The sequence below is a fragment of the Sarcophilus harrisii genome, chromosome 5, assembly GCF_902635505.1.
Source record: "Sarcophilus harrisii chromosome 5, mSarHar1.11, whole genome shotgun sequence".
NCBI lineage: Eukaryota > Metazoa > Chordata > Mammalia > Dasyuromorphia > Dasyuridae > Sarcophilus > Sarcophilus harrisii.
Genome location: NC_045430.1, coordinates 132,259,330 through 132,286,966, shown reverse-complemented (window position 1 = coordinate 132,286,966; position 27,637 = coordinate 132,259,330). Strand labels below are relative to the sequence as shown.

At 32.8% G+C, this 27,637-nt stretch overlaps 1 protein-coding gene across 3 annotated transcripts in view; it reads right to left on the bottom strand.

Annotated features, from left to right (window-relative positions):
• Positions 1-928: 928 nt before the first annotated feature.
• The window catches only part of PRPF18 (pre-mRNA processing factor 18), a 54,612-nt gene continuing 27,903 nt past the window's right edge, over positions 929-27,637 (bottom strand). For 2 of the 3 annotated variants that reach the window (XM_031938600.1, XM_012550887.3), the window contains 7 exons: positions 22,260-22,373; positions 19,125-19,271; positions 18,605-18,673; positions 15,952-16,092; positions 15,747-15,818; positions 12,760-12,915; positions 929-1,479 (listed from right to left, as the gene is read on the bottom strand). In XM_031938600.1, coding sequence (XP_031794460.1) covers positions 1,399-1,479; positions 12,760-12,915; positions 15,747-15,818; positions 15,952-16,092; positions 18,605-18,673; positions 19,125-19,271; positions 22,260-22,373 — 780 coding nt within the window. In that variant the 3' untranslated portion in view covers positions 929-1,398. Of the gene's footprint in view, positions 1,480-10,575; positions 10,837-12,759; positions 12,916-15,746; positions 15,819-15,951; positions 16,093-18,604; positions 18,674-19,124; positions 19,272-22,259; positions 22,374-27,637 lie in introns of those variants that run through there. The other variant, XM_031938601.1, reaches the window with a different exon arrangement.

Genomic DNA, 27,637 nt, shown 5'->3' with positions numbered 1-27,637 from the left:
TTTCTTTTGTAATCTTATGTATTTTATTTTATACATTTAAAAACAATCTTTGGGTTTAAACAAGATTTGGGTTTCCCCTCCCACCACCAGATTTCTAAAGGAGTCCCTGACACCAAAAAAGTTAAGAACTCTGGGCCAGAAGCACTTGTATACTTGTATTCAAGGGTTCTTCAATTCCTGCTAAACCCTCTTTTTATCCTGACTTCTGAACTAAATGAATGCACAGTCAATTATGTCCAAGAGTCCTTCATACTACTACAACTAGTAAGGAGTCAGAGCAAGTGGGTCATGTAAGTATCTTAATTATCACCACCTAGTTAAGTAATGACATCCTATTCATAAAACCCATCAAACTAACCAATTCTCTTTCTTCTACATTCAATGAGATATTAAATTCAACACAACAATTAGACAGCACTGCAACCTGGTGAGGATTGGAATATCCTATGCACAGGAAAATATTAGAGAGTATTTATCTGATGATATGGCACTAGGAAATACTGTCATCAAGTGAACACTCATGGTAAGAAAACCACCATCTGCTTTGCCCTCTGCTACTTGGTAGAATATGACAGAAAGTCACAAGTATGTGACATTCACAATATGTGGCAAGATACTGGACAATCCTGGCCTAGGAAGACCAAGAGTTTTTGAACTTCATCATTCTCTTGGTTGTGATATTCCATTTCCCACATGAAACTTTTTCCATTCATAATCTTATAGGTAGATTACTTAATTTCTTTATAAATTTACATGCCTTAATTTTAAAGCATCCTTTTCCTGATCATTTCAGCTTCTCTTAAGATATTAGCCCCAGGAAAATCTCAAAAACAAGATCAGAAACCACAGAAAAACAAATGAGTCACATAATTAATAGTCAAATCTCTACTGGAAGTCAGAAAAAAAAATCAGACACATTTAAGAAATTCAAATGTAAACAACAGTTGCTGTATTTTTAGGTTAGCTATTGAAGAAAAAAGCTTTTCTCTAAAAAACTAATATAATTATAACATGAATATTATAGTATTTTACAAAAATAATAACAAGTCAAATGTTTCCTTTAATCCTTTATCAACAACTTTCACATATGATGGCAAAATGTTGAAAAGGAATTCCTTGATGATTGCTGTCTGTGTATGTAAAGTATCAGTAAATAAGGCTTGGTGCTTGAATTTGAGACTGTTAAGAATCAAAAACATGATACAACAATCAAGAGTCTGCTGTCATATTTGATGAAAAAACCAAACATAGTCCTCTAAATAAAAAAATGAATTAGATAGAAAATGGATGCTCCCAAAACTTGATTCTTTCTCTCCCCTTCATTCATGGTAGCAGTTCCTCCTAAAGGCCATAGGTCTTAAGTTTCTTATTGGTCTATAGCACCACAGAGAAGAGTTGTCATAATGCATTATATTCCACACATTTTGATGGGTCTGTTGAGAAGTGCTTCTGACAAATGGTCATTAATCTTTTCAAACCCTAAGAGAATAAAAAGAAAATGGTTAAAATAAAAATGCTTTTTAAAAAATTTATATACTCATATAATAATAACATGCTGCTCTGAAGAAAAATCAATTCTACAATTTAATCCTTTCTTCAAGCTCTACTTATTGCCTCATGATGTGATGTTGACTAGGCTGTTAAAAGACTATACTAACAAAGCAAAAACCCTGCAATCCTACGACATAGGCTTCAAACAAGGGTCCAGAAATGGACTGATTTTTAAAAAAATAACAGCAGCTTTTCATTTTTCAAAATACATGTAAAAATAGTTTTCAACATTTACCCTTGCAAAACCATGTGCTACATTTTTTCTCCATCCCTTCTCTACTCTCCTCCTCTAGATAGTAAGTAATCTAATATAGGTAAAGTATTCACAATTTTTCTAAACATATTTCTACATTTATCATGCTGCCTTAGAAAAATCAGATCAAAAAGAGAACAAAATAAGAAAGAAAAAACAATTAAACAACAATAAAATAGGTGAAAATACTGTGCTGTGGATACACATTTAGTCTTCACAATCCTCTCTCTGGTTGCAGATTAGACTGATTTTTGTGTGTTGTCCAAGGACAACAAGCCTAGTTCCTTTGTAGAAATTTATCATGTAAGAATGAATTTTTTTCTGCCAAAGCAAATTCCTGCTAAGGTGTACATAGCAGGTTTGTAATGTGATTTGAATGGTACTCGTATTCATGAAGAATTAAGATATTAATAAAATATCATATTTCAGGCATTCCTGATTTCATGTTACTGACACCTAAATGAGCTTCATAGCTTTGATTATAACAAAACAGTATTTGCTGATTACACCTGAAAATTTCATGGATTATAGATAGTGAATCATGGTTGTTCAGTAGTTTTTTGGTTATGACTCTTACTTGGGGTTGCCAAAGGTACTGGAGGGATTTGCCTATTTTCTACTCCAGTTCATTTTACAGATGAGGAAACTAAGGCAAACAGGGTTAAGTGACTTGTCCGGAGTCACTTAGCTAATATGTTATCTGGGGCCAGATTTGAACTCATGAAGATGTATCATCCTGACTCTTAAGCCCAAAATTCTACCTCTTGCTCCACTTAGCTAGTTATTTACTAAATACAAATTAACTAAATCCTAGGAGGAAGAATAGAAAGAACTTCTAAAAATATATACATTCATCATCCAGATTCCATTTAAAATAGACCCAAAACATCATCACTAAGGATCAGGCATTTTTGTTCTTATCACCAAAACCAGCTGATTATTCAAACCCTTATGCTTATTGAAAAACATACGCACCATTAACTGGAGAATGGCTGAATAAGTTGTGGTATATGTAGTAACGAAATATTATTGCTTTATAAAAAATGATAAGCTGATTTTAGAAAGGCCTGGAAAGATTTACATGAACTGATGTTGAGTAAAGCAAACAGAAATCAGGAAAACGTACACAACAACAGCAAGATTGTGCAATGAAGAACTATTGTTGATCTTCTCAGAGGTTCAGTGATCCAAGGCAATCCCAATAAATTTTGGGTAGAAAATGATTCAGAGAGAGAACTATGGAGATTGAATTGTAAATCAACATGTCCTATATGTTCACTTTTTTTTTCTTCTGGCTTTTTTTTTCCTCTCGTGGTTTTCCCCTTTTGTTCTGATTTTTCTCTCCCAACATGATTCATAAGGAAATAAGTTTTTTAAAAATGAATGTACATGTATATATATATATTTTTAAAAGTTGTTTTGACATGTAACTGAGGGACATTAAAATTTTAAAAAAAGAAAAAGGATCTAGCAGGTTCAGAAAATCTGACAAACAAAATTGTCTCATCATTGACCTGTGATTTCTGAGCCAGTTTAAAACATCTAGAAGTTTGGTTTAATTATCTTTCAATTGATCTTTAAAGTTTGATTTTTTCCCAAAAAAGCAACTGAAAAGAAAGATTATTTAAACATGAAATAATGTGTTTTATCACCATTTTCTCTTTTCCTTTTGCTGCTCAGGTACTTGCTTTAAGATAAATATTCTCTTCTCATAGCCCAGCTTGCCCTGAAGTGAAACTCTAATCCCATGTTTGCAGAATTGTAATCTGTAGCCATGGAAATGAATGTGATATCATTAATTTGGCATCTTATATCCCCTGAAGGATAGGTAAGAAGAGAGGCATAGGGCTAAGAAAGAGATCACTGCCAATGAAAAATAAATAGCTTTAGTCAGCAGCAAAACATGGCAAGAATTATTATGAGCAAATGAAAAGTAAATTGATGTAATTCTGGTGAATGTAATTTTCATTCCATTTTAACAGTGAATTTCTAAGCTAACTAAATAGGCAATGATTTAGAAATATATATTCATATTAGCCTTAAATTATCCTAATTCCTCAGAAATTATAAAACTTTGACAGTTTATGGCATAAATATCTGCAAAACAAAATGTCATTATACCATTTTCAATACAGTTATTATTACAAAATACAGATTTTCAAAGGCTCATAATTGAAGCACACAACAGACTTATTAACAACCAAATGTATGCCAATATCTTAAATTGGACCATTCTATACTCAGGACTTGATTGCCACGTGATTTGAGAGCATCTCTTACTCAGTAAAACAATGAGGTATGTATGAGTTGACTAGCACACATTTCCTTTCAAGCTTTTCACAAAAAAGCTAAATAATTAGAACTTTATAATAAATACAAAAATTGCTGCCATCACTCTAAAATACTAAACAGTTTTAAAATTCTAAATCACTATCATTCTCAAACAATTTTTTGCTTGCTGGAAATATTACCAAAAGAATGGCACTACTTCTATTAACTACAATAACCTTAAAATCTACAAGCATACCAAATAAGATTTAACTTATCATGAATGGCAGTAATTAAAAGTTATATATTATACTAGTTAATGGAAAGTTAAGGTTCATCTTTCATCAAGCTATCTATGCCCTGAAAAATAATCTTAAATATGTTCTGAAAACTACCTCCAGAAACTCAACTCCAATTTTCTTTTGGAATTGTAAAAGAATAAGTTTTTACAGGCTACAACCCCCGTGGATTAATATGCCTTACATTTCTTTTATCAAACTAACTTCAGAGAATGTAGCTTAAGGAAAATATATTTTCCGGGAATCTAGAAAATGGAAGAACTTTCAGAATATAGTCCAAACCATAACAAACCCCCTGACACATAACTTATAAGTGCTCATTCAGCTTATCTGACTAAAGTACCCTATAGAGAATTCACTACTTCCTAATGCACACTTTTTCATCTGGAGTTAGCGCTATTATTTAAGAAATGTATCCTTATATTAATCTAAAATCTGTCTTCTTGCAATTTCCATCTACTACTCAAATTAACCTAATCATGCTCTTCCATAGAACTCATGAAGCAAGATTTAAAGAGCAATATTTCTAGAGAGGTCCTAATTCATGTATGCCTTTTAATTTCCAATTCTTTCATATGGTCCTCATCACAAGGGGCCTAAGCCCTCGCATGACCTGATCAGTCTTCTCTCAACCTATTTCAATTTAACAATTATCCTCATAAAGCATATCCTTTCATAAATGAACAAAATGCTCCAATTATGGTTTGACCATGGCTATTATCTCCCAAATTCTGGTACCTATTTTCAACTAAGGTCTAAGATTAGATTAACCTTTGGAGGTGAGACCCTGCCATGTCAAATCAACTGACTCAAACTGAGCTTGCAATCCACAAATACCACAACGTAGTTTTCCTATGAATTGTCATCTAGCCATGCTGGCCCTATCTTATATCTGGACAGTTTATGTCTTAAAAATCAAAAGTAAGTTTTTACATTTATCTTTATTCCAAATTTCTAACCGGTTGATATTTTAAAATACTTGCTGTCATTCAACAATTTTAATTTATCCCTCTTTCCAAGATTTATGTTACCTTCCAATTTAACTATACCTTTATCCACATCACTGATTTTTTTAAAAAGTGAAAAGAATGGAACTGAGGATAGTCCTGGGGCACTCCACCAGAAACATTCTTCTGTGCCATAAGTTTTTAACATTTTTTATGTCATTGCTCCGTTAGCAGTTCATTGAAGGTCATGAGGCCCTTATCAGAATAATATATTTAAGTGTATAAAATACATGGAATTACAAAGGAAACTTGTAGTAGTATTAAAAAAAAAATAAAAAAAAGATGTAATTTTTTTTTTCCTATCCAAATTCAAAAACTTCCTGAAACATATCCACAGACTCTCTGATAACACATAAACTTCAGGTTAATAACCCTTGACCCTAGGTTGATACTAATCTTTTCATCACTACTATTCATCCATCCATTCAATGATGAAAAAACAGACCTAAGTATACTATCATCCAGGCCACACCTTAAAGAGAATCCGCAAGGATATTATAAAAAGTTCCATGAAGTATCTTGTTGAATTCTAAGTATACTTATGCCTATGGAATTCCTGAGAACTACCAGTAGTTAGCCTGTCAAGAAAAAAAAAAAGAAAAATAGGTATTAACTGGTTCTTCAATGAAACCATTCTGGCTCTTGGTGATCATTTGCTTCCTTTTCAAAATGCTCACAAACCATTTCAGGAATCAGACTCAAAAATAAAGTTTGAAGAACCTTTTTTCTTTTATCAAGTCATTTTTGCTTCTCTTTGATCCTGTAACACCTCTCCTCTTCTCCAAGTTTTCTAAGATAACTGCTTATCAATCAGTGTAACAACTTTTAAAATTAATAAACTATCTTATTAGAAATAAATGCATCCCAAAATAAATCTAACAATATATTACTTAAAATGAAAAATCAGAATCACTTAGTAGTGTATCTCAATATGAAGAAGTCTTTAGATAAATCACATACACAAGATTCTAATAAAAATTTAAAACAATCTCGATAATAATAGCAACGTTAGGTCATGATACAGTTTACAACACTTTGCAACAACCTTGTGAGATATTCTTATGTTACATATTGAAAAATTGAGAAATGACTTGCCCATGTTGATAAAGCTAATATTAATATTAGGTTCAAACCCAGGTTTGCTGATGCCAAATTCAGTGGTCTCCCTCCACATTTCTACCTTAAGGAAATGAACCTACAATGTGACATTTCCATATACATAATTTAATACAATACAGGGTTATCCTCTGGGATACAAAAATGATTAAGCTTACACTATACTTGCTGAACATTTTAAAAAATTTTCTGACACTAAAACTCAAATATTCACATTTTTAATCCCAACATTAATTAGCCTAACATCATCTGCACAATAAATCAATCAGCAAGTATTTATTAAGCCAGTGCCAAGCACTGCGGTAGGTGTGACGGAAGAGCCATGGATGCTCTATACATTAGGTTCAGGAAGTCTTTCAGCAAAATATATCACTAAAATCAAATTCTTCTGAGTAAAATCCATACTAGCATTTAATTGACAAAATAACCATTCATGTAACTGCTTAGGATATAAAAATCTCTTGGGGAACCAGCAGATGCAGGTATTTCCACACAGCTGCTAGTGAACAGGTCCCACTACAAAAATTAAATGCTTAAAAAACACTCTGCACATGTGGAAAGCATACTGGAAAATTTTATTCCATAAGACGAAAACTGATAGCTTGGGACTGACTAAAACAGTTCCCACAGTTTCTTGAATAAAACAAGAAGGTGTGTTAAGTTTTTTGTTTTTGTTATTGATTTTTACAGTTAAACATACTTTCATTTCCAGAATTAATCATTTAAGATAGCAGAGTAGGAACAGGATGTCACCTGAATGTTTCCAAATTTCCCTCCAAATAACTTTATAATAATGCCTCACATTAAATTCTTAAGTAGCAAAAGCAACAAAAGATCAAGTGAAACAATTTGCCAGACCAAGACAACTTAGGAGGTCAGCAAGAAAGGTCTGCCTCACCAGAGTAGTGGTTGGTCTGGAGTGTCACAGGATAAGCAGCTTTTAAGGCAGCTGAAGCAGCAACAGCAATTTCTGGAACTCTAGTTTAAAGATGAGAAAGCAGTTTAGCAACTGATTCAAAAGAGATTACAGGGGACTCTTTGCTGGTACTGGGTTCAAGAATCTGTTGTATTACTTATACACTGTTGTAGGTGGCAGTTCTAGGATATATAGGAACACTAGTATTTGGGGCCATGGGGTAAATGAGGCCCTGTCACATTTTCAGGGCAGATAAGCATTCTTATCTGGGAGGGAGCAAGGGCCCTAATCTCAGTTCTAAGACAGAAAGATGCACTAGTGCTTGTGGCTACATGAAATTAAAGGCCCTGATGACAGTTCCAGGGAGAAAAAGAGTTGCTAGTAATTGTGGCTACTGGTGAATAAGGTCCCTTCCTGATTAAAGACAAGAGCACTGACCAGGAGAGCCAGACCACCTTAATGGAGCAGAGTTACGGAACTATTAAAAATTCATTGGAAACTAAATGACCTAATTCTAAAGAATGAGTAGGTCAAATTACAAATCATAAAAACGAACTATAATTTCATTAAAGACAATGACAGCAATAAAGACAAGGCTCCAAAATTGTAGGATGCAGCCAAAACAGTACTTAGGAGAAAATCTTTAAATGCTTATATCAATAACATCAAAGAAGAAGATACAAGACAACAAAATTATCTGTATCAAAAATAATAGGGGTGAATTCATCACCAATAAAAAAGAAATTTAAGTAATTATTAGTAGCTATTTTCCCCAATCATATGCCAGTAAATTGTATAACTTAAGTAAAATGAATGTATATTTACAAAAACATAAATTATCCAGATTAACAAACAACAAAATCAAATATTTAAATAATTGCATCATAAAACAAGGCATCGATGAGCTCCCTAAGAAAATATCTTAAGAACATGGCAAATTCACAAGTGAATTCTACCAAACATGTAAAGAAAAATTAATCTCAATACTACATATACTATTTAGAAAAAAAAAAAGGGGGTGGGGGGGGAGAGGGCATCCTACCAATTTCTTTTCATGACATAAATATGGTGCTGATACCTAAACAAGGAAGAAGAAAAACAGTGAGAAAAAAACTACAGGTGAATTTCCTTAATGAACATTTATGAAAAAAAAAAATAAAATACTAGGCAAGGAAATTACAGCAATCTATTGCAAAGACCATACCCTATGACCAAAAGAAATTTATACCAGGAAAAAAAAAACTATACTATTAGGTAAACTATCAACATAGGTAATCATATGAATAAAAAAAAAAGAAAAAAAGAAAAAAAAAAAAAGAAAAAAGAAAATAATTATATCTATGCAGATACGAAAAAAGCTTCTGACAAAATAGAACACTCATTCTTATTAAAAACACTACAAATCATAGGAATAAATGAAGTCTTTTAAAAAGTGCTAAGTAATCTATCTAAAACTAAGAGCAAATATTTTCTATAAATGAGATAAATGAGCTCTCCTAATAAGACCAAGGTGAAATGAGGATGTCTATACCACTATTAGTTAATACTGAACTAGAAATGCTATAGCAATAAGAGAAGAAAACAAAATTGAATTTGAACAGGCAATGAGGAAACAAAATTATCACTCTTTGCAGACATATGATAGTATTACTAACACTAAAATAACTGGTTTTAATAATTAACAATTTCAGCAAGGTGCAGGACATAAAATAAACCCAAATAAATCATCAGAATTTCTATATATTATGGAAGACTTAGAAAAATTCAATTTAAAATAACTGAATACAACATAAAATACTCGGGAGGCTACCTGGCAAGAAAAATGCAGAAAGTATATAGAAACACAATTACTGTTCACAGAAGTTTTTTTTACACATATCCAAACAATGGGAGAATTATTAATTGTTCATGAGTAGGCCAAGCTAATATAATAAAAATGACAATTCTAACTAAATTTACTTATTGCCATACCAAACAAATAACAAAATTCATCTAGAAGAACAAAGTCAAGACTATCAAGGGAATCATTGAAAAACAAATGTGAAAGATAGTGACTTAGTAGTATCAAATTTCAATTGTATTAAAAGTAGTAATCACAAAAAACAATCTGGTATTGGCTAAGAAATAGAGTGGTGGATCAACAGAATAGATTAGATATACAAAACCCAACTATTCAAGCTTTGGGGACAAGAATTCAATGTTTGACAAAAATTGCTGAGAAAACCGAAAAACAACTTGGCATAAATTAAGTAGGAAAAAATTCTTTTCACATCACTTTAAGTATTTTCATATTCACAAAACTTGAAGTCAATTTTAATCTCTCTCCTTTTTCCTGCTTACCTCTCTGGGTCTAATGAACAGGCTAACAAGTTAAATTTGGGTCAAAAGAGAAAAGAAAAAAAGTCCTAAATGACTGAAAAATTTGAACCTAATTGATAGTTTCTGAATACACAAAACTTAATTATAATGCATGCAAAGTATTTTTCAACAGAATTCTAAAAAATAAAGGAAACCTAGGAAGTTAAAGGAAACTCTTTTGTTAAGCAAAATGAACAAAGTGTCTGGAACTACCATTGCAAAATTTTATTTGAAACTACAAAATTCTAACTAGCATCATTGTAAATACAGTTCTAAGCTTCTGAATAATTAATAGCTATCTATACCTTATTTATTTGCTCTAAATGTTTGTAAAATAAATCTGTCTTAATATCTTTTGCAGTTAAGTTGTATAGAGGCCTGAAAATGACCGAGAGCTGAAAAGACTTCTCTATTGTGGTCCAATAGTCCTATTAGAGGTTTTACACTATAATTCATAAAGCATAAAGTTTTTATTCTCATTTCTTAATCAAATGCTAATGCTTCAAATATATGGCATTCAAGATTATTTTCTAATGTAGAACAGGACCAGTAGATAATTCTATCTTACATATTAAGCATTTAAATTAGTCCTTTAAGGATACTATAACTAATAAGTTGTGAACATTTTATATATAGAAATTAATTTATTTCAATATAAATAACTTCAAAGTATATTTAATATGCTCTATGGATGTTTAAAGGTAATAATAAAACATTAAAATTAATGACTTGATAAAATTAATCAATTATTATTAAGTACAGATTTATAGTTATACAAAATAATGTATAAAAACCATAAAGTGACATTTGAAAAAAATTTGAAAAATCACAGTATCCTAGAGTTAGAAAGATACTCAGAGGTCATTTAATTTTAATTTGTATCTAAGCAAGAATCTCCTCTAAAATAAAGCCAACTGTAGTTCCCTACCCTTTATTTAAAGACCACCAGAAAGACAGGAATCCACTCCCATGAGGGGTCATCCATTCCACATTTGGACAGCTCTGATTATTAGAAATTTCTTAAACATCGCATCTGCAACCTCTATCCCCTATTCCTATGTTGACCCTCTGTGTCCAAGATAAAAGCACAACATTGAGCAAGAAGTTTTAGCATTTAAGTTACATTAACTTTAATGAAACATTTATAAAATTCTACCTAAAATTTTCTTTCTCTGAGTTACAATTATAATTTTAAGTAAAATATTTTTACAGACACTATTCCCTTGCTCTAAATATGTGCCTTTCCAAAGATTAAATTCTTTAAGTCCTATGATTCATGCTTAGAGAGTTAAGAATTATCCTTACTTTGAAATACAGAGAAGATCAAGGCATAAAATATGGCAAGCAAACTAACATTCAGCATCTAAATTGAATTCTAAACAGAAGAATAATTCATAAAGTTGTCAACTGTTCTTCCCCATTTTAGGCATCACCTAGCCTACATTTAGTCATTAGCAATAATGTACAGTAAAGCATCATTAATTCAAACCTAATTTGGAATTTGAAAAGAAGTTGTAATTTATTTTTTCAATGAGAAAGTTTTGTTGAGCAAATTAAAAACATAAATAAGATTACAGAGGAATATGCTCACATTTAAGGAAACAAATCTTTTCAAACAGCTGTGTAATCATACAATAATTCTGAATTTAAAGTCAGATGACTTGGACTCAACCCAGCTCCATTATCAAGTTTCACTTCATTATTCTGGACCTCAGTTTCTCCATGTTAGGACTATATGGTTTCCAAAAAAACTTTTATAAATCCTGTACTCTAAAATCAACTTTAAGACTCCCCTTTTTGCAATTAAATATATATGGCATGCTTATCAACCTCACTAAAAAGAATTCATAGACACTGGGTCAAGAATAAAACAGTTTTTTTTTTTGGATCTAGAGAATACTATAACTTATTTTGCTTAACTACACATTTTTATTACAAAGGGTTGGCTTTTATTTTTTCTCTTTTTTTCCAATGAAAGGAGTAGTGCAAAAGAAACTAGATTTTTTTTTCTGTGTTCTGCAGCTAAGAGTAGACAAAGTAAAGCACGAGTCAGGAAAATTTGAATTTCTACCTGACTTCATTCACTTACTAGTTGCATGACCCTGGGGGAAGTGATTTAATTTCTGAATTGCTGTGTTTCCTCATCCATAAAATGGGGATGATAATAGAAGCAGCTACACGATTGTACAGATTGTTGTACAGATAAAATGTTAGATTTGTAAAGTGTTTCTGCAAAGCTTGAAGTGCTAATTAAATGCTAATTGAAAAATTAAATTTAAATTCAAAAATAAAAAACCTATAATTATATATTGCTTACTGATAATTACTACATTTTTCAGGATCTCTTATGTACTATTTTAGTTCTATTTTAAATTATAACAATTTGAATAGAATTACATTTTTTGTCAAATACTCTTTAATTTAGACTAGTAATTTAGTCTGTTCTCCCCTCTATTTGATTTGAATTAACAAGGTTCTACTCATTAATGTGTTTTTATATTTAACAAACATATTATACATGTGTATATATATATATATATATATATATATATATATATATATACACACACACACACACACACACATGAAATAAAAGGCATTAAGGGTTACTATTTGTGAAACACTATGTCATGCACTAAGCATACAAATAGAAAAGGAACAAAATCCTTGCTTTCAAGAAACCCACATTCTCAACAGGGAAATGGCACAATATATATTGCAAGACTCAATAATTCAAACTTAGTAGACAGCATACCTAAACAAACTAAAATAATTTCAATGATAACGTAACTAAAATATAGCATGTGAAATTCTAAACAACTGATGGAAGATGAGTTCCTAATTCCTGTTTGCCATTAATTCAACTGCAATATATTAACCATCACAATTTGCCACTTGTTATATAAACATTTTTCTGAAAAATGATTTTTTTAAAGAATGTCTCAACATTAAAACAAAGCTTTTGCAATTTCTTCCTCACACATTGCTTACCTGAATATATTTTCTTTGTGTCTCATCATTAAGAACGTGTGCAACATGTTTGGAAAAAATTTTTTCACGACCAGTTCTGGCATGGATACCAACCATAGTTACTCCAATAGGCCAAGGAGCATTTCCAATGGCCATCTGAAGATATGCATCATTAGCCTGTAAAACAGTTGAGTTTTTAATGAGAAAAGAAAAGCAAATTTTGTATAGGTATTAATTTTTCAAAAATTTAATGATACTTTAATTACTTAAATGTTTTATCCCATTCTGTGTACATAAATAAATAAGATATTGTTGATCATATTATTTATGCTTTAGTTTCTGGTTTAGAATAATTACAGAACTTGCACAAGGCCACATCAATGGCAAAAATGGAAATTGGACCAGTGTTTATGTATACAAGATGAATACTTCTTTACATTGTTTTTTTGTTGTGAAGTTTAATGTTCTTTTAAAATATGGAATGAAAGAGGCAATTTAATGCACTGCTAGACATTCTAATATAGGTCTCTTCAAGAACTATCTTGTTTACAGGTGGTTATACAGGGATACAGCATCTAATTAGTTTTTCCTAATCTACTTGAAGATGTAGATGTTCCCTGCATGGAACTCCCAATGAAAGCTAAGGATTAAATCCTTAACAGGTGAGTAAAAACAGAGTTCTGCAAGTAAAATTTCTAAATACTGAATAAGCTTCATTTTGGTCTCTTCAAAGCCCTATACTTCAAAAACCCTAAAACCAAATCTATATCTAAATTTGAGAAAATGATCAATTAATATGATTTCCCCTTTGGGGGGAGGGGGAGAAGGGTAAGTATGAGGATGTCAGAGGTAGGGAAGTTTTCCTAAAACAGTTCTAGCCATTTATGGGGGGGAAAACACAAACCAGAAAGCAAAGAATTTGACTTCAACAGTTATAGAAAAAGTTTATTTGATTAAACCTCAAGAAAGTTTTAATAATAACATGTGAAAGGCAGTGTAGCATGAAAGACAAGAGGCAGGCTTGGGGCCAAGAAGAGCTGGGTTAACACAACCCTAGGAAAGCCCTAGACACTTGGTTGCAAAGCAACTGCCAATTCCCATTACTAGAGGAAGGTTCTTCGAGGATCTATATCAATAAGCTCCAATTCAAATTTTGTAAAGGCTCTAAATCTGCTAGATTTTAAATACAGAAAAGACCAGCAAATACAGCAATTACTACATTGTTAAATTTAATATGATAACTATATACACACATTATGTGTCCATTTTAAATATATAAAATTATACACAACAAAAACTCAGTTTTTTTATACAAGCTTGTTTCTTCCTTTTGTTTCTTAGTGATTATTAACTTCACAAGAAAAAAAAAAGGTTTTTTTTCTTTTAATCTACCAAATATATATAACCAATTGCTACACATAGAGTAAAGCTCAGAGCTTATCTTACAAAAAATGATGGTGCTAGTGATGTGGGGAAGATTCCTATCTTTGATTCCCAAACCCCTCTAGTTATTGTAATTACCCTTTGACTCACAAATCCCTGTCTCTTTGAATTCCAATAGAAGATCCCGACCTGTCCCAGCCCCACAGGGATCTGAGCCAACTCTGGGGCTACACCCAAAAGCCCCTCGAGCTAAATCTCCCATTATAAAAGGGAGACACTGGGACCCCCTCTTAGCAGAGATTCCAACCATGCTAGCCATGTGAGGATCCTCTGTCTACTGGACCCTCTGTCCGGTGCCATTCTTATCTCTACCTTCACCATATCTCCTTACTTTCAAACCCAGTAATAAACTTCTTTTATCAATCTAGCTCTTGGGCCAATAAATGCTTTTATTGGGGACTCGCACTGCTACTAGACCTCATTTACCACCATTTCCTTGTGCCAAATCCAAGGGGGTTGCAGGGGAGTTCTGTTTTGACTTCCTGTACCCCAAACCTGCCACTAGACCTCAACTAAACCCAACCCCAATTGCCTCAAAAAAAAAAAAATTTTTCTCCTTAAATTACTCAGCATTTTATCACAAGTACTCATATGTATAATTTCAACAATGGAGGTAAACTGATAAAAATTTCAATATTTATATTTCAGTAGACTACAAAACGACCTAGTTTAAATGTCCAAATTAAGTTCTCTTTGTTTTTATAAAGTCAACCAAATAATCAGATACCAGATTCTGGATAATTAATATAGGCATAACGCTACAAGATGGAAGATCACATCTTTTTTATCAGGTAATTAAAAATAATATGCCTTAAAGGTATACACAGTTTAAGTTAGTCAGTAACACACTGCAGTCTTGGAGGAAAGCAGGTCAGTGGGTATGGGGCAAGAGACAGTCTTACATATATAGTAGGTATTTAATAAATGCTTATAGAATTGAGAAAGTTAGTGTTCTGGTCTGTGGGACTATAGAATGGAAATTGTGGTCCTAGAATCTTCAGATAGAATCTGAAAATTATTTCACATAGAAACAATGCTATAAATAATGCTTAGGTACTATAGTAAAATTATGCTAATAATTCAGCTATTAAATAGATTTGTGTACTGCTCTGGAAATAATTAACATTATAGTATTGCTGTTATGTGAAAAATGTTCCCAATTTCAAACCTAAGACTAAACTTGAAATGTAACTTGTTATGTTTGTATGTTTGTATACCAGTTCATACTCAAAAATCCTCAGAAAAGCTGTTCACATTTTTTTTTCAAAGGTAGAGCACCATAGCTAAGATTACCTCTAGCATACAAGCTGAGAACTGAAGGAGTGTGGCACACAGGATGGCTTGTGCAAGTGCACACTAGTGGGAAATGATATCTCAAGTCTGAGAAATGGTCAACAGGACAGCTAAGCCAAAAGATCATCGTGCAGCAAAGTTGGAGAGCCGAGTTTTAAATGTGACTGGCTGATTTTCATATCCATGTCAATATCTCATAAAGATTCCCAGAGTCCTAAGTGATATGATGCTGCTAATCAATTTCTATCCCCAGCATGTAGTATCTTTCATACCTTCACATATTCTCTCTGTAACATGAATTTAATAATATCTGTTATTGATTCTTTAATATCAGCAGGAAGAGTCTGAAAAGAAAAAAAATGAAATAATTAATTTGAGATTCCATTCGATGCCCTAAGAAAGAACATTTATTCTGAAAAGAAAATCTGGGTTCTATCAAACATCAGCAAACAGAAATACTGTTAATAGATGTCTCACCCTTTTTCGCAGTTTCCTGAAAAGTGGTCTCAAATATGATTCTGTCTGCTTTTGAGTGGCACTGTTCAGTTTGCCCTGCACACTGCGTTTTACATAATCTTCTCTAGCATTGAGTTCTTTAGCCCAAACTCCAAGGAGAAACTGTAAAGAGAATGGGTAGATTTATACCACATTGCCACCTACTGGTCAAAGATATGAAACACACAAGGTGCAAGAAATTGAGAGCACCGATTTTCATAACTGTATTTTATTGATATTTTTGGCACACTCTACTACCTGCAGTGCCACTACAACGACATGTGCTTTGGTGACCTCTGAGATCATCAGTGTGGGCACCTCTCCTCTGATGAAGACTGCCAACCTCCTATGATTTAAGAGGAGCCCCGTGGAAAAAGATATACTCTAAGGCTGGGATCCTGCATCTCTGACACTAAGCAAGGAACAACATCTGAGGTCACTCAACAAGCACTAATTAAGAGTCTCTGATGAACCAGGCATTGCGCACGATGCCAGAGGCACAAAGAAAAGCAAACACTAGTCCTACCTTTAAGGAGCTCACAATCTAATGGAGGAAACGACATGCAAATAACTACCACTTATGTACAAGTAAGCTGTGTGTGGGAGTAACCAGAAGAAATCCTGAAGAAAAAGTTTTAGCTTTGAAGAGGAATGAGCTAAGATCTGAAGGAAGCTAGGGAAATAGAGGAAGGAGGCAGAGGTGAACCTGATATCACTGGACCATAGAGCAAGTGGAAGGGAGTAAGTTAGAAGAAACCTGGAATGGCGGGAAGGAACCAGGTTATGTGAAGGGCTGAACAAAATCAAACAGAATTATGGGTGGAGAATGGGGGAAAGCAAGGCTGACATGACCGTAACAGGTAGCTCCCTTTGAAAGTTGAGTGGAGGATGGAGGTGGTGAGGAGAACCTGGGTAGGAGGTGAGAGGTGAATAATAAAAATAATCCTTTGAGTTTTGCATTACAAGTGAGACTCAAATGAGATAGTATAGATAAACTACTAAATAACTGTTAGTTAGGAGAAGACAGAATTCAAAAGAGGTGATGGCTGAAAATATTCATTTTCATGATATCACCAATCTGGTGATAACATTGTTTAAATTTAACCAAGTGAGGTCTCAAATAATAAACATCCAATTTCTTCCTAGGTGAGTACTCAAAGCCTGGCAGAAGAACTCACTGCAACTTCCATGCTATAACATCAAAAAATTTTGCTGAATGATCATCAAAAACATTATTTCTCAAATACATTATTCTTTTTTCCCTTATATATTTTATATTACTGAGCAAATTTATTAACTTCTTAAAGTTATATTTCCTTGCTCCTTAAAAAAAATAAATTGTATTTCTCTACCAAACTTCAATTAAGAATGTTATGGATTTACAAAATGTCTTACATGGCATCAAGATCATGACTGATGTTTGTAATCATTTAATGCTTATGAAAACATGCACATTTGAGCAGTAGATGATTATGGAATAAAGGTGTAACCATATATCAACTATAGAAGAAAAAGGGCAAAAGGAGAAAAAAATTGAGACCATTCAATTATAACCTTTCTTCTCCAACCCTTTTCCCAATATTTTCAACTAACCCTTCTCAGCAACTCAGCACCAACAATAGCAGAAAAATCCCATGTTAGTGATACAACAAGAACATGATCAAATCCTTATAGTACCACTGCCAATGATGTCACCAACTCCCAAGAATAAATTCTATTAGGTTAGAGCAAAAGTTGAACAAATTGAAAGACATTGATTTTTGGCAAATATTTACACATGCTCTATCTTTAGTTGCATTTAAAATAATGCTAAGATATTTTATTAAAATCCTAGCACAAGAGAGCATCCAGAATACTTCCAAATTCCTTGAGGAGACAAAGGATAAAACTGCTAAAGAAATAAAGGAAAAATAGAGACAATCAGGCATCATTCAGCTAATTCACATAATTCAGCTTACACACAGACACGCACTCCATTATCTTTGCCAAGAAAACCACATAAATTTTGTTCACAGAGTCACAGAGACAAGTGAAGGACTGAACAACAAAATATATTCTTACTGAAATTAATTCTCAGTCAAAATTCTTTCTCCTATATTCTTTCCAATTTAAGAGGAAAAAGAGAATTCCTCTACAAAAAAAAGTATTAAAAACTTAGGGGGGGGGAAGCTATGTATACTGTTGTGTGAAAATATCATTCTGCATCCTTATTTCTTGCTCATACTCTTGCTATTTTATTTAATATGTATCTACACTAACGTACCCATCTTTGAATAAAAATTCATGAAAGTAAGCAGTATGGATTTTCCTTAAGTAAGCTTTCTATTCGAGGATCTCTTCGCATCATGCACTTAGGAACATCTTACAATGTAACCAGGGAACAAGTCATTTAGTCTCTTTCAACATTTATTTCCTCATCTGTTGAAGGGAAAGGATAATAGTATCTACCTAACAAGGTTGATTCAAAAACAATTTATCACTTTGTGAACCTGAAATTAATATATAAAAGCCAACTATTCTTTTTATAGACAATGATCTTCTTTCCAAATCTTAAAAACCTGATGATCCAAAAACATAAGGAGAGTTTTCAGCTCACCAAAGTATTATCAGTCTGATAGCACGAAAAGGATATTACCTTAAGAAATTTGGTGATGATGTCCATGTCTTTATGATCATCTCCCTTTCCTAAGGATTCCCCCAATGCCTAAAGGAAGAAAATAAAAAGGGCCCCTAATTTTTAGTTGAGAACAAAAGGCAATGTGCACAGTTTATAAAAATATATATATGGCCTAAAACATGAGAAAAACATGAAGTTTGCTTTTTCATAAGTCTCTTAAATATCACTTCAGTTTTCAAATCTGATGGAATTTCAAAGTAAATAGAAAAAAAAACTTTTCAACTAAAATTTTTAAAAATATGAAGCTGGTTTTTGGACACACCATTTCAAATTTTGATACAATATATAGTTTCACAAGAAAAATGATTGCTGAAAAAAGTCTTTTCAACACTGCAACATCTAGACGTACATGTACAAAAGCACAATAGTTAATAAGGATTAACAAGAATTCTTTAAATTTTACTCTTCTGGAACATCAAAATCATCATGTTCTATTCACAAGACATGATTTGTGAATAAATTAATTGCTACAGATTACCTCTAATTCTTCAATGGTGGTGTTTTCTTCATGGACTTTCAGATCATTCTGTGTGTCTTCTTCTCCTGGTTCTTGACCACCAACAATTTCATTAAGGTATTGTTGATCAATCTTATCCAAAGCTGCCTTCAAGTCATTCCTCAAACCCTAGGAATAGTACAAAAATGCCATTAACATTAAATTTTACAAGGGAAGTTTCACCTTTTATTCTTAATTAGCTACATCAGATCAGATTTTAATTAGGTTAAATCATGCTAGAGAATACAAATTCTGTGTATTTTTTAAAAAAACAAACAGGATTCAAAAATCTGAATAAACTGAAAGTGATTCAAATGAGAATGAACCTTGTTAAAAAACAGTTATTTTCTTCAGGATTAATTTTTCTAAATATATCTGCACTTGAAGGAATAGCAATATAGAAGCATACTTTTTGGTAGGAGAGGTTTATGCTAACGCTAACTTTATAAGAGGATGAGAGCTAAAATATAAACAATCATCTATCTTCCAGATCATCTTCATGATTAGTGTCAGTAATTTTTTAAGGAATAGAGAACCAAAATCATTACTGATTGAACTTTCTCTTACATTTTCTACTTTAAAGTTTATATACCTTATATTTCAATACCAGTCATCTTTCAGGCTCTTACCTTGACCTACAAATGCCAGCACACAGAATTAACTGTGTGAAGTATAAACATCTCCAGACTAAGTCAGTTGAAACCCTTGGGGCTAGCTGGATTGTCAGGTAACCTCTGCCTCAACCACAGGAACTTTCATCTCCCAGACAGTGTGGGAAGTTAGGGGTCTTAGTCCAAAAAAATTGAGGGAACCCTGGCTGATAAGGAACACCAGGCCTAGCTATGGGTTTGAGACACTGAACTGGATGAAAAGGAACCAGCAGAGCCAGTGAGTACAGAAGCAGTGGGTCAGGGTCACTTGCAAGAGGAAGGAGCTTTTGGTTTGGAATTCTAAGGTTAGAGACGGGAATTAAAGGAAGACTTGAAGCCAGAGACACCATCACCCCCACACCCTAAGATTAGAGGTGATTATTAAGTTTTTTGGTTTTTTTTTTTTAATGGGCAGGCAAAGGAGAAAGAACCCAACTATAGAAAATTACTGTGGGAAGAAGGAAAATGGAGGGAGAGGGGAAACGTTTATTTTCAGAGAAAGATGCTGAAGTACCAAAAAAAAAAAAAAGCCTCCACAAACCCAGAATTATATTAAATAACTACCTGCCCAGAAAGAATTTATAGAACTCAAAAAAGGCTTTAGAAAAACAATAGTATGAAAAGAAAGTCAAACAATTAGAAAAGGAGATTCAGAATTGAAAGAAAATGATTCTTTGAAAATTAAAATAAGGCAAGGGGAAGCCAATGAAGTACAGGAGACCAAGAAATAATAAAACAAATATAAAGAATGAAAAAAATAGAAGAGAATGTTAAAGTTCTTAATGGAAAAACATCAATCAGATCTAGAGAACAGATCAACAAAACAAAAGAATAGTTCATTGGATTACCTGAAAGGTATGAGCAAAAGAAGAATCCTGACACAATAATTAAGAAATAATCAAAGAAAATTTGTCCTGAAGTGATAGAACAAGAGGAAAGAAAGTAAAAATAGAAAAATTCAACCGATCACCACCTAAAAATGATCCTACAAGGAATACATACAGAAATAACATTGCTAAATTTCAAAACCCACAGATCAGAGAGAAAATTTTAACCAAAAAAAAAAAAAAAAAAAAATCAAATCAAATATCAAAAATAAAAAAAATTAAATAGATAAGAATTGCAAAGGGGGGAGAGGGGAAGAGAGGCAGCTAGATGACACAGTAAATAAATAGCGTACCCACCCTCAAGTGAAAAGGACCTGAGGTTCTAATTCAGACTCAGATGCTTAACACTTCTACCTGTGTGACCCTGGGCAAGTCATTTAACCCCAAGTGCCTCAAAATTTAAAAAAAATAAAATAAAAAAAGAATTGCAAAGGATTTATCAATGGCTACAATAAAAGGCCACAGGTCCTGAAATACTATATATTAAAAACCAAAAGCACTAGAATTGTGGCCAAAAATATCATATCTAGCAAAATTAAAATACTGAATTTTAAAAAATGGATATTCAACTATCAGATTTTCAGCACTTTTTCCTCAAACCTGAACTCAACAGAAAATTTCACATATAAGAACCAATATCAAAGACCAATTTCAAAGGATTCAATAAGGACAAATTGTTTGTTTTATATGTGGAAAAATAAACCATATATCTAAAAATGACTTTTGTAATTGGGTAATCAATCCAAAAGAAAGACTGGGGTAGATTTGATATAATTTTTAAAAGGACAACTATCTCGGAAAAGGTAAAAATAATAATAATGCAATACATATGAGCTGCAGTAGCAAGAATCAACACTGAGGAAAACCTGGGAGGGAAATATAAGGAAGGGATGGAGGTATTGACAGCAAGTTAAGTGACAGCAAGTTAAGTTAACAGACAGAAATAAAGTAGAAGAGTTAGGTGGTATAGGAAATAAAGAGATATATACAAACATAATAACAATGACCATGAGTAGCAGGGGTAGTAATTACTGATCTTGGACAAAGTCAAATTTAAAAAAGATTCAATCAAAAGAGAAATCTACATTATGTCAACTATAATAATACTGTTTTAGAGGTAAGTGTATATATGTGTATATGCATTATGTAGAATATATGCCTGTGTGTTATCTCATTGTGATTCTCTAGAGCTGCCTATGGAGCAGAACCAAGGCCAGGGAAAAAATCTGATTACATTCCTTGCCCCTAAGGCAATCAAGGTTAAGTGACTTACCCAGGGTCACACAGAGCCACTGTGTCAAGTGTCTTGAGACTGCATTTGAACTCAAGGTCCTTGTGATGCCAGAGCCAGTGCTCTATTTACTTCACCACCTAGCTTCCCCTTAATTATATTCTAAGAGCCACTGCCATGTTACATTCTCAAAATTGAGTTTGCCAACAACAACCTAGCAATCTGTATGTCCAATGTATACGTGAAAATGTAGTTTTATGCACTCTATGCATTGTTGTGCTCTATTCACATAACCCATTATTTACATATGGAACACTAGCATATATTTGGTTCTCATCTGTCAACTTACCTTGTTAACCTCTGGTGTGAGAATCTCAATCTTTCTTAAACGCTGAAATGCATCATAATCGGTTTCTCCAAACAATCTAACAGGTTCTCCTCTTTCTCTCAGTCGCCTGATGACCTAAAAAAAGACAAATAAGAAAAACTCCACTTAGCACCTGTTGCTTTGCCTTGTTAAACTCCATAGAACAAGATGTTCCTGCCATATAAAGGCTCCTCCCTTCCAGAGTCACCATCATGTTGTTTCTCACGCCTTGACTAACTCTACTTAATTCTGCCTCTTCTTCCCTCAGACTGGAGGACACAGTACCAAACTCCTCTTCTACAGAGAGCAGAAACTGGACTCAGCTCATTCCACTTTGCCCCTGTCATCCTGCCCAGTTTCAACTCCACTGAACAGGCTAAGAAGCCCCAACTGGGCATTCTCTCCCTTTTCTCTCTGCTTTCCTGCCTCCGTTGATATTCTGTTCCAGAGATTATAAGCTCCTTATGGGCAAGGAGTGTATTTCCTTTTATTAGTTATATCCCTATAGCTTAGCATAGTGCTTGGCCAATAGTAAGTGCTTAATAAAGTTTATTGGATTATTAATCTTTGTTTTTTATTAAAAAGTCATTCTGGCTCAAAAACTTATAAAAAATATTTTTAACCATATCCTATAGGATGAAAAAGGATGCAAAAATGATTCAAATAAGACATCCTTAAATGTAAATCAATTTTAAGAAGTCTAAAGAGGTATGAAACATGTCAAGAATGATAAAAGGGTTAACTGTGGTTAAGTTTCTCTAGTATTTAATTTTAGAACAATTCCTATCAACTTATTTCTGAGTTAAATATTCTTTTTAAATACATTTAAATACAATTCCTGAACATATTCTAGTCTCTTACATTGGTAAATTCTATAAGGTAAAAGAATATGACTGTCCCCTTGTTACTAAAATTATATTGTTCAAATATTTTTTTAATGAAACATGCTATAGAATCATAAATTTTACTATAATCTATAAAGAAAAATATCTATTTATTCCATGTCTTCAATAACCATATCTTGCAAGAAAAAAATCTTTTTCTATTGATATTCTATTCTATTATAAAACCACAAATATGTAAACATAAAATATTTATAAATGTTTATTATATATAATTATATAAATACTATATAAATATAAAAATTATAACTTGCAATTTGACTCAGTAGAATTTCTCATTTTGAAAAAATAAGCAATCTTTGATAAACTGATCAAAAAAAATTTTGACATCATATTAGTAGAACTAATAACCATTATAAGGAATCAATTCGCCACTACTTTTTAAAAACCAAACATATCTTTTAAAAATCAATTCAGGTATATGACAGAAAAAAGTTTGTGATAACTTAAATGAATTGACAAAAAAGGTATTATGTAGAACTAAAAAACAGACAATAACAATGTAAAAGGAAAAAAAAACAATGTAAATGAAACTGAATGCTATGAAATTATAATGATCAAGCTTGGTCTTAAAGAAGAAATATGAGAAGGCACCTTTCTGCCCTCTCCCACCCCAAGAGTCTTTCTGGGAGTGAGAAGTAGAGAGTGGGGGAGTGGTAAATTATGAGTGAAGAATACTCCCCATATGTCAACAAAGTTGACATTTTGCTTAGTTTCCTTGAACTGATTTTTTCATTCTTTATTTAAACCTATGAACAAGAGCATGGAATCACAGAACCTACCAAAAAAAAAAAAACCAGAATGAAATAATTTTCCAGCTCAAGATAGGATGGAAGGACTTCAAGAAAGGTCAGTCTCATTAGGGTGAAAGGGACCATTTTAGGCTAATTAAGATAAGTGTTTGGGAAAGCTAGTGGAAAAGTGTTAATCACAGCAGATCAGCAACTGAGACTTTCAGTCCTGACTCAATAATATAGTAATGGGACAGACTGAGGGGGGAGGGAGGAAGCGGCGCGTGGGCCAGTCTCTAATCCCACCACATATGGCAAATTGTTAAGTCCAGAGAACCAAATACAATAGTGCCATGAGCAAGACATCAAACACAAGGGACTAACTGTGCTCAAATCCTAAGCTCAAAGATACAAAAGAAGCTTGGGACAGCACTCTCTGTTTTCCAGAAGCATAGCTTGATTTTAAAAGTCATGAAATAGGAAAAACAGGAGAAAGAAAATGAGCAAGAAACAAACAAGAACCTTGACCATCGAAAGCTACAGGGAAGACCAAAACACAAACTCAGAAGAAGACAAAATGCTCATATAAGGTATGTGAGGTATGAATTGGTCTCAAGACCAAAGAACCTTCTTGGAAAATCTAATAAAGGATTTTAAAAATTAAGTATGAGAGGTAAAAGAAAAATTGAGAAAAGAAACAACAAGTATGCAAGAGAGAATCAACAGATTGGAAGAGGAAAACAATTCCTTAAAAAATACAATTGGACTGATACATTGTTGGTGGAATTGTGAATACATCCAGCCATTCTGGAGAGCAATTTGGAACTATGCCCAAAAAGTTATCAAACTGTGCATACCCTTTGATCCAGCAGTGTCTCTACTAGGCTTATACCCCAAAGAGATACTAAAAAAGGGAAAGGGACCTGTATGTGCCAAAATGTTTGTGGCAGCCCTGTTTGTAGTGGCCAGAAGCTGGAAAATGAATGGATGCCCATCAATTGGAGAATCGTTGAGTAAATTGTGGTATATGAATGTTATGGAATATTATTGTTCTGTAAGAAACGACCAGCAGGACGAATACAGAGAAGATTGGCAAGACTTACAGGGACAGATGCTGAGCGAAATGAGCAGAACCAGGAAATCATTATATACCTCAACAGTGATACTGTATGAGGATGTATTCTGATGGAAGTGGATTTCTTCAACAAAGACAAGATCTAACTTAGTTTCAATTGATCAAGGATGGACAGAAGCAGCTACACCCAAAGAAAGAACACTAGGAAATGAATGTAAACTGCTTGCATTTTTGTTCTTCTTTCCAGGTTATTTATACCTTCTAAATCTAATTTTCCCTGAGCAACAAGAAAACTGTTTGGTTCTGCACACATATATTGTATCCAAGATCTACTGTAATCTATTTAACATGTATAGGACTGCTTGCCATCTTTGGGGAGAGGGTGGAGGGAGGGAGGGGAAAAATCGGAACAGAAGTGAGTGCAAGGGATAATGTTGTAAAAAATTACCCTGGCATAGGTTCTGTCAATAAAAAGTTATTTAATTAAAGAAAAAAAATACAATTGGCAAAAATAAACAAAAATTTTAAAAATAAAAAAACTGATATCATACAACAAATACAACTGAATGAATTGGGATTCATACCAGAAATGCAGGAAATGCAAAAAAAAAAAAAAAAAAAGTATATATATATATATATATACACTTAAGAGATCACCTTTAAAAGTAGAATTCATCAAATGCAAAAGGAGATACAAAAGCTAACTGAAGAAAGTGATACAATAAAAATTAGAACTGGAAAATGGAAGCTAATGATGCTGAGACATCAAGAATCAGTCAAACAACTAAAAAGAATGAAAAAAATGGAAGAAAACATTTCATTAGAAAAAAATTATTGATCTCAAAAACAGTTTAAAAATCACTAAACTATCTTCATGACATCTCCCTCCCCGGGGAAAAAAAAAACCATCCTGGATAGCATTCTAAGAGATCAAAGTGAAAGAATCCATTGATCACCTCCAGAAAGAGATCCTACAAGAAAAACTCCAAGAAATACTGTTGTAAAACTCCAGAATTATAATCTCAAGGAAAAAAAAATAGTGCAAGCTGTCAAAAATAAAAAAAAAAAAATTAATTCAAGTATCAGCGAGTCACAGTGAGGATTACCCAGGATCTGGCAGCTTCTACAATAAAGGACTGGAGGGTCTAGAATACCACATTCGAAAAGGCAAAAGATCTTGGATTATAACCAACAATCAACTACTCAGTAAAACTGAGCATTATCTTTCAAGGAAGGAGATGGAACCTCAATGAAATAGGGAACTTGCATTCATTTCTACTGAAAAGCCTAAACTGAAAAGAAAATTTGATCTACAAACAGACTCAAGAGAAACATAGAGGATATGGATTTAAATTGACTCTGGTATGATGATTTCAAAGAAAAAGACATTAAGGGGTAGAAAAAAGATTGTGCTAGGAAAACAGGAAAGGGGGGTAAAATGGGATGAGATCTCATGAAGAGACACAAAAATGAGAAAGAAGGGAAGGGGTGAGCATTGTTTGAAGCTTGATCTCATCAGTTTTTACTGAAACAGAAAATAATAAACACACTCAGTTGGGTATAGAAATTTATCTTATACTATAGGAAGTAAGAGGAGAAAAGGGGAAAGAAAGGGAAGGAGGAACCAGATTGAAGGGTAGGCAGAAACACTAAAATAAAAGGGGAGAAGAGTTGATAAAAGGGAGGTTATACTGAGGAGAGGAGAAACAAAACGATAGTGAGAAAGGATAGGGTGAAAAGAGAAAAAAGTATATAGGAAAGAAAAATAGAATGAAGGGAAATACACAGCTGGTATCATAACACTGAATGTGAATGGGATGAAGTTTCCCAAAAAGTGGAAGCAGATAGTATATTGGATTAAAAACTAGAAGCATAATATATTCTGCTCCAGTCTTTACCCTTATTCTGTGTGTTTCTCTATGTTTCAAATATATTTCTTGTAAATAACATATGGTTTATTATGCTTCAGCTGAAGCTAAAAAAAAGCAAGGGTAGCGATTCTGATCTCAGACAAAACAAAAGCAAAAATATATCTAATTAAAACAGATAAGAAAAGAAAACTACTGAGGAGGTTATTGGAATCTTAGAAAACTTAGATATGATAAGTATATTGGATTAAAAACTAGAAGCATAATATATTCTGCTCCAGCCTTTACCCTTATTCTGTGTGTTTCTCTATGTTTCAAATATATTTCTTGTAAATAACATATGGTTTATTATGCTTCAGCTGAAGCTAAAAAAAAGCAAGGGTAGCGATTCTGATCTCAGACAAAACAAAAGCAAAAATATATCTAATTAAAACAGATAAGAAAAGAAAACTACTGAGGAGGTTATTGGAATCTTAGAAAACTTAGATATGATAAGACATCTGGAGAAAAATGAATGGGGACAGAAAGGAATATACCTTTTTCTCAGTGGTATTTGCACCTACACAAAAACTGATTATATATTAGGGCACAAAAACTTCACAATCAAAAAGCAGAAATAGTAAATGCATCCTTTTCAGATCTCCATGCAATAAAAATTACATTCAATAAAGGGCTAGAGAAATAGTAAAAATTAAATAATCTAATCGTAAAGAATGAGTGGGGTCAAACAACAAATCACAGAAACAATCAATAGTTTCATCCAAGAGAATGGCAATAATGAGAC